Source organism: Macadamia integrifolia, chromosome 6 (assembly GCF_013358625.1).
Source record: "Macadamia integrifolia cultivar HAES 741 chromosome 6, SCU_Mint_v3, whole genome shotgun sequence".
Classification (NCBI taxonomy): Eukaryota; Viridiplantae; Streptophyta; class Magnoliopsida; order Proteales; family Proteaceae; genus Macadamia; species Macadamia integrifolia.
The window spans coordinates 8613832-8626337 of record NC_056562.1 but is presented as its reverse complement, the minus strand read 5'-3'; the positions used below and the strand labels follow the sequence as shown (position 1 = coordinate 8626337).

The 12506-nt window shown below is 39.7% G+C and overlaps 1 protein-coding gene across 2 annotated transcripts in view; it reads right to left on the bottom strand.

The window, feature by feature from the left end:
• Positions 1 to 1434: 1434 nt before the first annotated feature.
• Positions 1435 to 12506, bottom strand: part of LOC122081993 (protein kinase and PP2C-like domain-containing protein) — a 33780-nt gene continuing 22708 nt past the window's right edge. For both annotated transcript variants that reach the window (XM_042649460.1, XM_042649459.1), the window contains 6 exons: positions 8475 to 9024; positions 8325 to 8394; positions 8027 to 8246; positions 7793 to 7897; positions 3114 to 3209; positions 1435 to 1770 (listed from right to left, as the gene is read on the bottom strand). In XM_042649460.1, the coding sequence (XP_042505394.1) occupies positions 1576 to 1770; positions 3114 to 3209; positions 7793 to 7897; positions 8027 to 8246; positions 8325 to 8394; positions 8475 to 9024 (1236 nt within the window). In that variant the 3' untranslated portion in view covers positions 1435 to 1575. The remainder of the gene's footprint in view (positions 1771 to 3113; positions 3210 to 7792; positions 7898 to 8026; positions 8247 to 8324; positions 8395 to 8474; positions 9025 to 12506) is intronic.

Here is a 12506-nt window from a genome sequence, read left to right as displayed (position 1 = left end):
ACCAATTGTGTTATAATTATAATTTCATATATATATATATATATATATATTAATGGATTTTAGTTCATTTCATATAATTGAGACATTAAAGTACTGCATTGATGATCCTGAAAGGATTGTTTGGATATAGAAGTATGTCCAAGTCACACGCCTTTAGGAACGTGAAGGTGGGGTGTGATGGGTACAATGGAGAACAATTATAGTTATTCATTTTTCTACTTCTTCCAAGCGTAGGATAACCCCAAGGGGCTTTAGGTTGTTTTCGACCAATTAGGCCTTCCCTTCACCACCCCGAGAAAAAGGATCTCTTGTTTCTGGTTTCCATTCCCATAAGAATGAATACTATGATTCACATTTCTAACATGCATGAATACGTCTATAGGATAACTTCCTTCTTAAGAGTTATTGAAGTGTTTTCATACGATATCTATGATTCCTCTCAATTTGTAATCCAATACACAAATTAATTGAGTCTATCATGCTAGCTATATGCTTTGTAGTATCAACTATCCACAGAAGACAGTAAGATGCTGTCTTGAGCAGTTACTACTATCCAGGACCCCCTATTAAATGCACTTGGTTCAACTAAGGTCTGTAAACTGACAGGTGAGTATAACTCGTTCGATTGCCACAGCTCATTCAATTGCCGAACAAAAATCCACTAAGACCTGCCTGAAACAAGAAACGCATATGAGAAACAATGTACCATAGTTCCTCTATAAGCTTTTCATACACCCTAAGACAAATGCTACATCTGGCTTTATTAGAGAATGGCGAAATCCCTTACTGATTAGTAGCTCCACCCAAAACTTCCAAAGCCGTACTGTCCTAATTGGATCCCCTACCCATTCGGTCTTGGAAGGCACCAACAGCATCACCGTCTCTCCCCCCCCCCATTTGGCTTCCTCATGCTGTCTTTTAAGAACAGCAAATTTGGCATGGATTAGGTACCAAGTACTAACCTAGAAGAGGAATGTTTCACAAAATTTCTATGCCCAAAGGGGGAAAAATAAAAACACCTATTTTGTTATAGATGCTGGTCGGTGGCATAGAGTGTAGCAAACAACAAATCAAATCAGCAAAATGTCAAACAGCAAAAATTATCACTCACAAGTGCAACATGAGAAGTAGACATTTAAAAGACGAAAGGAAAAAAGCAAATGAACAACAAATGTTGGCTCTACCTGTGATCAGATTGCAACCAAAGGTGGCAAAAAACACTTGATACCTTATGGACAACCCAAATAGAGTGATTAATACAGTATTTCTACACTAAAATGAAGACATTAGGTATTTCTAGACAAAAATGAAGACATTTTATAAACCTTATATAATCACTCATTTTTTCAGATTGCAATAAAACATGGACCAAAATGAAATCTATGGACCATCCACTGAGCTAGGCCTATCACCTATGCGGTGCTTCTTTTAAACTTAGGTCAACTTTTTATCTCCATTAGAATAAATAGACTTCAGTTTACAGAAATATTCAATCACCTTATCATTGTGACACTTGTTTTACCTATGAATTTAAATTCTGCAGACTAGTTACATAAGCAAAAGCACAGCTTCTATTCAGTAAATTCTCTCAGCTGTACATACTGGACGGAGGAAGATGACGATGACTGTAATGTTATCTTTGCTCCCACGTTCAGCAGCTTCTGTTGCTAATCTCTTGGAACACATTCCAGGCTCTTTAACAGTGTCTCTGATTATTGATATGACCTCCTTATTACTCACCACATCCCAAAGCCCATCACTAGCCATTACCTGACAATTCAAGCAACACAAAAACCAGTTAACCCTTATTTCATATATCTTTGTGTGTTCAGAAGCCATTTTAAGGCATCAGACATGATAGTAAACAAGTGGGCGAGCCTGTGGCGCAACAGTTAAGTTACACTACTGCAACAAGTTGGTCACAGGTTTGAAACTTGGAAACAGCCTCTCCTCCAAAGGAGTAAGGCTGCATACATTATTTGCCCCTCCCAGTCCCTGCAGTAGCAGGAGCCTCGTGCACTGGGTTGCTCTTTAGACATGATAGTAAACAAGTAAACGGATGCATTACAGGAAACTTCTTATCTATGTGAATCAAGGAAATGCAAAAAAGAAAGGTCCATATAGAACAAAGTAACACAGTCAACTCATAATATCAAATGAAAGTCCAGAAACCAGTCAGTAGATCATGAATTCAAATGTGAAACTATGATTTTCAATATAAATCTTTTTCTTAAGAATACTTTACTTTGAAGTGGCCAATGTGGTTTCCCCCCACAACGCCCCCCAAAAAAAAAAAAAATGGTTAACAATAAGTGGTTCTAGAAAATTGTAGAGTGAGCCACGATGCAAGAAGAAGTAATCTATAGCTATTTTAAGAGCCAGAATAAGTAATGTTTTGATTTAGTTATAGCCAGGAAATCTTCCACCCCTTTCTACTGGATTGGCCAGGTTCTGATGTAAAAGAGAATGGCGTCCCACCATGCCTATACATGGAAGCCGTTTCACCACTCTCAACAGCTGCTACATAGCAGTTCATTTATGGCCCAAATTTGGTGGACATATCGTCCACTTCATCCAACCATGACTAAAGTTTGAGACCAATCTGACATATCAATGATTAATATTGAGTTCTAAAAACTCAATAGGAACTATTGGAAAGCCCCATACACGAGCAGACCATACATAGGAAAACAAATACCCAGATGGCACATCCAAGGCATCCCCCCCATTTATAAGCAGAAAAGTAGTGGGCAAGTTGGTAAGGCTTTTGTGTATGTCATGGCATAAAATTTTGAACCGAGTTTTCCTTGAGCCACGTCCCGTGACCGTTGGGGCTTCAGACGCGCATGGAAGGGTAATTTGGGGAATATACTAAAACCGAACCTTAGGACTAGGATGGTGTGGAGAACCTTCCCACGCGGTGGAGGAAAACTTTCTTTTAATTTTTTCCACAAAAATAATACAAATTCCCTCTTATAATCATCAGAAGCGCATCTGTTCTAGTGATTCAAGTGAAAGTCCATTGTACAATTTAAAATTACAAAATAAATGATTCATCAAAATATCCACTATTAATTGCAAAATCTTTAAAGCCATCAAGATTATGTCCTTACCAGGAATTCATCCTCAGCTGACAAATTAATCTCAGCTATCTCAGGTTCCGATGTTACAGCAGGCTTCAGATCATCATCACCAATAGAGCGCGTAACCTGTCATATAAAACACCTTGAGAAATGTAATTAGCATATAAATTTGGTAATGACTTGGGTTTTTTTTTCCCTATTTTGATATTGCAAAGACCTACACTTGACAAAAAGACAAAGCCCATAGCACTACAGCAGAAAGATCCAGTGATCTTATTTAACAACATATTGTTATTATTTTAGTGGTGTGCTACTGAAATGTGAGTATCATCATGATCATAACAAGTGGTGTAGGGTAGCCGTTGCATGGATAGTACATGATATGAAAACCATGACAACCAATCTGGAATAACATTTGCCCCCAAATCATCCTCGGTAACAGTGAAGTCCACTCCCCTCAACCCCCACCACACCCCCCAACCCTCCCCCCACCCCCCCCCCCCCCCCCCCCCCCCCCCAAAAAAAAAAAAAGCCACTCCATTAGTCTGTTAGAAAAGAGGTTAAAAATACAATCTGATGGTTTGACCCAAGAATAAAAGCCTTGATGACCACCTCAAGGGACTAAATGTATTCCAATATAACTTAAAACATGAACTCTATTTTTCAATAAACTACCAGACTTATGACCAAAATATAAAAATTGAACTAAAACAGTCAAATTTCTAATATATAGTGGTGTCGATATACTCTAAATAATATTCTCATTTTTTTCTCCAGATCTATGTCAAATGGGTTTAGATATCGGTGTTGGGTGAGGGGGGATAAGGAGTTGGAACCAATTGACTCCCAAAATCTAGGAACACGAACTTGGCTAAAATGTATCAAAAGTTTTAGATACTAGCACTTGGAAACATGTACATTAAATAAATAAATAATGATATTACTAATATTAATATTAATGCATACACAGCCCAAAACTCTGCAAGTAGCATGTCAGATGGGACCCAAATTTTGTGAACAGGTAAAACTTCCTGGTCTCCTACTCACATGTAAAGTTTCAGTCCAAAAGGAGTTTGCCAAATGAAAAAATAGAGTTTAGAAAATTCAGGACCATAGGAAAGTTATGACTTTGTAATAGCTAGTCTATATATTGAATGAAGGGGGCAATCCCAACCACACGGTTGCAACTCTCAAGTTACAGCTATCACTTGTTCTCTTCTCTTTCTCTTCCTCTTTCTTATTATTTACAGTTTCAGAATACAACTCTCCAACATGCCTCCAGGCCTTCAAAACCCCCCAAATCCTATGTCAATAATATAGAGCGTTGGGGTGGGGACAATATTGCTCATTGGTATGGTGACGATGTGCTTGGGACCGGAGAAATGAGCACCTAAACCAAAGGACAAGCATTGACCATGTCATCCACTACTTGAAGAACCTCCCAAAGTCCATAACAGCCCTATGATAGAATCTCCAAAATATGATAGGCGACCCAACCTACCGTATGGACAATTGGGTCATGAAAAAGACAGTGCATATGTAAACCCACCAGAACTGCTAGGAAAAGAAACCAACAATGGTGCATATATATACCCATCCTGAAATTTTTTTTTTTTTCTACTCCTAATTTATTTTCCAAATAAATAATCTTTACAAAATTTATTCAATAATAATTAGCTAGATATAAAATTTATTAAATATGGGGCAGCACTTGAATCACCTCAATCAATTGCATAACATACAAGATATTTTCGCACTAATTGTCACACATTTTCATACCAAAACCAAAATTTTAAGGCCTTTATCAATAATTTCATTTTTTTTTTTTTAAATCATCTTTAATAGAAACTATAATAAAAAATTATTTTAGGGTGAAAAAATCAAGATATCTACATGTTATAGATTGGCCTAATGTGGCTAACATATAAAATTATTGGCCTCAACAGCTCCTTTAGCCCAATTTTTGGGAAAGATGAACTTCAAGCAAGTTGAGGGTTGCAACCAATTCCCACCACCATAGAAAAGTATGATTTCATGGCAATAGATTGTTGTTTTATTGATCTTATAGTGTTTCATTTCAAATCAAGCAAAAAAGTAGAAGAAACTTGGAGGACTTACCTCCAACAGCTCAAGTTTGGGTCAAAATGTGATGTAATCAACCTTCAATCCCCATGTGTTCTTTCATTTGCAGCTCCAAAATAGGATTGTTAGATCTCAAGAAAATACCCAAAAATTGAAATAATTTGACCCAAAATGGAGTTAGGTGTGTATTTCTCTCATTTCAACAGTTTTACTGTTGAAATCATCGAAATGGCATCAAAATATTGCAGTTTATGTTACTTGAGTATTGACGAAGACTCCCCACTTTGGTGAAACATTTCACCAAACTACTGCATCCCTTCTATTTCTACAGGAATTTCGTTTCAAGGCCTTGGGAAGAAAAAAAATCTCCCAGATTTTGATCCATTTTGATTGAAATCTCAAAACACTAGGCCTTAAAGAGCAGAATGACAAGGTGCTGGACCACTAAACCAGCAGGTACCCTTTGACTGCTTTCCTGTTCCCCTTCTTCTCCTTCATCTTTGGTTCTCATTCTTTTCATTTTTAACCCTCCTCAATGCATATGAATGACCATATCTATGTATATATATATATATATAGTTAGTCCATAAGGATCGGACACCCATATTCTAGGACCATACAAGCCTGTTACATGAAATGTGCCAAACCTGAAACAAGCCACCCCTGAAAGAAATAAATGAATTCCAAAGATCTTGGGCAAATCCAAAATTGGTTCTTGTTCCCNCCCCCACCCCCACCCCCACCCCCACCCCCACCCCCACCCCCTTATTCTCTCTTACAACGTAAACTATCTCCCTGCATATTTCAGGATTCTTGTGAAAGAGCTTGTACTTCAAGTCTTCCACAACGGAATCCTCGCAGCACCACCCTGCTTCTCTGCCCCCAGGCCTCTTTCGGTCTTTCGGTCATCTCCACAGCCCCCCTGCTCTGGTTCTGCCTGCCCCTCCCCTCACCGCCGAACCCTGCCTTGCCTCCCTGGCTGAGACACTGCAGGCTTCCCCTGCCTTGCCCCCTCAGCCCCCGGTCTCGACCTTCGGCCTAGACGCACTGCCACGACTCCTGGTCTCCTTCCAGGACCTCCTGCCACAACCGCATACGTCTCTGCAGGCGTCAACACCGACTCTTTCTCCTTAGCTCTCCCTGGCCCTCTGCCAGCCTCGTCTTCTGGCTCCATCCCAGAGCCCCCTACCACATCTGCTACCTCCGCTACCGCCTTTGAAGGTGTCAACTCCAGCTCTCCTTCCTTTGCTCCTGGTCCCCTTGCGAATGCTGCCTCCTCAAGCTCTCTTGATATTACCTCCCGGCCTTGCATGCTTGCGCCTCTTGCCACGTCTGCTACTGCCTTGGAAGGCACCTCGCCCTCTTTTCTGCTTCATCCTGAGCCCCTACAACTGATGTCTTAGATGGCCTTCCGCCATCCCTTGAAGATAATTTGGAGGACTTTCTAGATCCCAATACACCCAATGCCAGATAGCTGCCAAGAAGCACAAGCCAGAAAACACAATATGTGCTCCGGCCACGCCTTCGTAACTCCATATATATATATATATATATATAAGTTCTATGGCATGGTCATATCTTTTTTCCTTCACTCAACCCAGTTATTGCACTGCTACCTCATTCAAAGACTTTTATCAATAGTTCATTATCAGAGCAGTTCACTTGCCAGAGAAAAATGAAAGTAACCAAAGGCATTTGTGGATTCCATCACATAGGAATAGAGATACTAAGGTCAGGCCCTTCCTCAGATTCGATCGTGAGTTCACCAGTATAAATTCTATCAAAATCACAGAACACCTAGACCATTGGCAAAGAATATAGTTTGGATGCCATTATACAGATGTTATTGGGTCCCATTAGAAGGCGTGGCTCAGTGCAAGCATACACCAAAGCCCTCCTTTTTGGCTAGAGACTATCCCCATCTCATGGAGAGTCCAAAGTTTTGAGTGTGAAGATCATGGAAGGGGGATTTAGCAGCCACAGGTTGCTATTGGAGGTTCCCTTGCCTTAATGATGCGGCCTATCATTTGCTATTGGAGCTAAACACCAAAGCCCATTTGATGCAAGGTCTTGAACATTGAATAAAATGATTAAGCCAAGAAAGAAGATTTATGAATTTTGTCAGTTATGACATCCTCATAGATTCCACAATATTATTTCTTTTATGCCTATTAAGGAAAAGCAAAAAGGCTTTAGTTTCTACTTTTCAGTGTTCATTTTGGATTTCCTTCTTTTTACGCTAGTCTTTTACTCTTTCTATAAACACATCTAGTATTGCATCGACTTGAGTAGATGAACTCCTTTTATATCAAGAAAATATTATATCTTCAGGAAATTCGCTGATCAACCAAATTGTACCAAGCACACAGTAACTTTTGAAGCAATGTCAAAGAAAGCACAGGTCAACTACTAATAACAGATTTGGGAAAAATGTGTAAAACACTATCAAGAAGAAAAACAATACTTGCCTCACTGAATAACAATCTGTTCACACTTTCCATCACCACTTCCACTTTAAGTAAGCATCATTATAACCATTCAACTCTCTAAGCATCATTATAACCATTCAACTCTCTGGACTCAATACAGCAGTTTTCACCCAAAATCTTAAGGGTACAGATACAAACCTGGAGAGCAGCTGGCCCAACCCTCCATGTGTCCGACTGCCATTTGACTTGCCCCCCCTCTCTGATGACGCGCTCTCTCTCCTCAGGACAGCTTGCAACATGATCCTATTTTGAAATTTTTTACTTTAACAGTACAATTTACAGGAAAACAAGCACTCTACAAAATTAGCAGGTAAATAAATAGTCAGCACCACAGTAGGATTGCCATAGAAGCATATATTGTTTTCAGCTCACCTTAGTAAGGGAAAAAGGAAAACCATCCCGACATAAAATGGTCCTGCAATCACCAGCATTAGCAACAAAAAGCCTGTTCCTGATAATTAATGCTACAACTGCAGTGCATCCAGGATGCCAGTCTTTCTGAACAACTCGCTTTGAAGTACGTTGAGCTACCAACTGATTCCTGAATGTGACATCTGTCTCCCTAAATGCTTCCACCAATGCATCTGAGGGGCTATTTCAACAGAAAATTAACCTAAATAGGAAGTAACACAATAAATAAAAAGGAAAATAAGGTAACAAGAACACAAACCTTCTTGTAAAACCCAAGGTTTGTAAGAAACCAGGAAGTGCTCGAGAAGAAAACTCGGCAGCTTCTGAACCTGTGCATATGTACTGATATATACTTCATTCTCATATGTAAACTAAAAACAATAGTGGATAAAAAAGTCACACAATGCACCTCGATGACCATCAAAGATCCCAAACACATGGATATCCTTCTGCTTACACATTTGAGGCATCAAAAAGTGTGTATCTTCCATGCTCTCCCGTCTCCCACAAGTAGCGAAGGAACCCCAAGACAGTACTGGCTGGTATGCCAAAGGATCATTTGAAGAATCAGACCAGATTATTTGAATTGAATTATCTGCGAGCGATACTCTTTTTGACAACTGCTCTCCTTCAATGAACCAGTTTACACTCTCTTGATAAATTGGAGGGTTACATCTGTAGTCTGGAAGCTGATCACTGATAGGAACAGAAGGATTTCCATGGAACTTTTCCTCCTGTTTTACATTGTTCATTTGTTTTACAATTGAATCCAGTTCTGCAACTATATTATCAAAAGAAGGCCTATTATTGGGATAGGCATCCCAGCACCTCTGTATTAATGACAATAAACTTTCTGGAGAACCTGACTCAGAACCAGTAAGCATTGGACGCAGTCCTTCAGACACCACAGCTGCTGTAAGTCTTTGCTCAGTATAGCTCATTTCCAATACAGTGTGGGCCTGTAGGTTAAGTAAACTTGATTATACCATTACAGACATCAGATGAACAATACCATAAGCATGTATCTGAAAGGTAAAAAAATTAAAAGATGTTGGATCTATAGATGCTATGAAAGTTTCATATGACATGAACCATCAACTTAATGTATAATTCTGAAACTACAGTACTCCAACTAAAACTGAATTTCAAAAATGTAATATAAAAAACGAGCATGTACCAAACCATAGCAGAAACTAAACACAGCCATGGCCCATCCCTGATGCATGTCCTTTTCATCAGTGTAACAGATCTGAACACTGCTTGAGAAATTGAAGGAAGACAGAGGAAAGAAGAGAAAGGTTGACTCACATTGAGAGGCAACCCTATATAATCCACTTTATTATATTAATCATAGAGTGATGGCAAGTGTACGCCCCTATTAACAATGATGTGATTCAGCACAACTCAGTAGTGCTCCCCTCAAGCTGGAGCATAATCATCTCTCATTCCCAACTAAAACACATAATTAAGAACAGATGTACACCCCTATTAACAATGATGTGATTCAGTACATCTCACTAGTGCTCCCCTCAAGCTGGAGCATAATCATCTCCCATTCCCAGCTTGAAACACAAAATTAAGAACAGAACGACCTACAGGCTTAGTAAACATGTTGCGTGATTGATTCGAAGAATTGACATGAGTAGACATCACTTTGTTCATAACTGATGAATTTGGGAATAATGATGTATCAAACTAGAAACTGGCCTTTTTCTATTTATAATAATATGGATATGGGTACAATTACAGTTCTGCCCTTATACCCATAAAACCATATTACAACACTCCCTCTCAAATTGATGCATGGATATCACACATGCCCAACTTACACAAAATCGGATGAAACGGTTTACTACTAAGACCCTTTGTAAGGACATCTGCCAATTGATCTCCAGATCTTACACAAGGAATACAAATAAGACCCCGCTCCAGCTTCTCCTTGATGAAGTGTATCAATCTCAACATGCTTTGTGTTGTGCTGAATAGGGTCATGAGCAATGTTGATTGCTGACTTTGGTGTCACAATACAACATTATAGGCATTGGAATCAGCATACCAAATCAAAAAGAAGTCCCTGAAGCCAAAGTAGCTCACAAACACCATGTGCCATAGCCCGAAATTTTGTCTCTGCACTGGACTGGGCCAACTACTGCCTGCTTCTTGCAATGCCGTGTGACAAGGTTGCCACCAACACAAGCACAATATCCTAACGTGGATTTTCAGTCATCTAGAGAACCAGCCCAACAGCATCTGTATATACCTCCACACACATATGATCAAAAGAGGAGAACAGAATGGCCTTCCCTGGTGCTGATTTCAAGTAACAGAGAATGTGGAAAATTTCCTCCATATAAGAAGAGTACGGATCATGCATGTACTGACTCACCAAATTGACTGTATGGGCGATGTCAGGTTGTTGGATGGGGGTAGTGATTAGGGTCTAATATGACACCAACCCACTTTATTATAATAACAAAGAGAAAGTTCTAGAATATTACAAGAACAATTAAACCCCTTAGGGACTTAAGGACCCGTTTGGAATTTGACACTTTTCGTAAAACCCATTATTACAACACTCTCCCTCAAGCTGGTGTATAGATATCACATATGCCCAACTTGCAGATAATAGGATGAAACATCTTACTACTAAGACCTTTAGTAAATACATCGGCCAGTTGTTCATTACTGGGAACAAAAAGCACAGTGATAAGACCCATATCCAGCTTCTCTTTGATGAAGTGTCGATCAATCTCCACATGCTGGACAAGGTTGTGGGCAATGCTAATGGCAAATTCTCTGTCACAAAATAGCTTCATAGGAAGGGTAGCAGGGACATCCAAATCTGTGAGAAGACTATGAAGCCATAGAAGCTCACAAATGCCATGAACCATAGCACGGAACTCTACTTCAGCGCTTGAACGGGCAACCACGGCTTGCTTCTTTCTTCGCCATGTAACAATGTTATACACCAACAAAGGCGTAGTAACCAATAATAAACCTATGGTCATTAGGATAACTTGCCTAATCAGCATCCACGGAGGCCTCCACCCTAAGGTGATCATGAGGAGAAAAAAGGATGCCATGTCTTAGGGCAGATTTCAAGTATAGGAGAATACGCAACACAGCTTCCATATGTGTCGAGTAAGAATTATGCAAGTACTAACCAAGCTAACGGCAAACACTATGTCGGGGCGTGTGTAAGAAAGATAGATCAAGTACCCCACTAATCTCTGATATCTCCCCTTATCCACAGAATCACCTTCCTTACTATTCAGGTGACTGTTAGCTTTAATAGGAGTATCTGCCGGTTAAAAAAAGATTCCTAGGACAGAGAAGTTTACCCTTTTGTTAGTGGAATTTGTGGAATACAATTGAAGTGCGTAAGAGGGGTTGTATTTATTAAGCACATGTAGATATCACTATCTGCAAATTTCCTCTTTTATTGTAGTTTTACTCGAAATATGTCTGTCTTAGAAAGAAGGTCAAGCACATACTTCCACTGAGACAAGTAGATACTATGAGAAGACTTGACAACTTCAATGCCAAGGAAGAAACGAAGATGTTGTAGATCTTTGATCTCAAATTCCTCACTTAAGTATCTCTTGAGGCAAGAGATTTCTGCTAGATCATCACCAGTAACAACAATATCATCTACATAATTATAAGGATAAAAATCTTCCCACCAGATCTTTTGATGAACAGAGTGTGGTCGGCATTGCTTTGAGGGTAGCCTATAGCAACCATAGCCTTATGGAAATGCCTGAACCAAGCATGAGGGGATTGTTTCAGCCCATACAATGCACACTTCAGCTTGCATACCTTCCTTTGGGTTTTGGAGCAAGTGAACCTAGGAGGAATGTCCATACACACTTCCTCCTCAAGTTCCCCATAAGGGAAGGCATTTTTCACGTCTAGCTACTGGAGATTCATATCTAAGTTAGCTGCACAAGCTAAAATAACATGGATTGTGTTCATCTTAGCAACAGGAGAAAAGGTCTCCTGGTAGTTAATCCCATAGGTCTGAGTGAAGCACTTGGCAATAAGACTGGCCTTGTACTGATCCACTGTACCATCAACTTTCTGTTTCACTGTGAAGACTCACTTATACCCAACTGTCTTCTTTTGTGAAGGAAGACACCAAATCCCATATGTCATTATTCTTCAGAGCCTACATCTCTTCAACCATAGCTGCATGCCATTGTGAGTCTGCACTCGCTTCCTGCCAGGTATGAGGAATGGACACAGAGGAAAGAGAAGACACAAAACTATAATAGGAAGGATGTAAAGTACAAGGATGTAAACTATAATAGGAAGGATGTAAAGTACACAGAGGAAAGAGAAGTAAGTGACTTGACCTGCAGTTAAGTTCGAGATTTGTTGCTGCTTGTTCAGTTCCATAGGTATGGGCGATCTTTATTCTTGAATTTTAGAGTCGATGGAG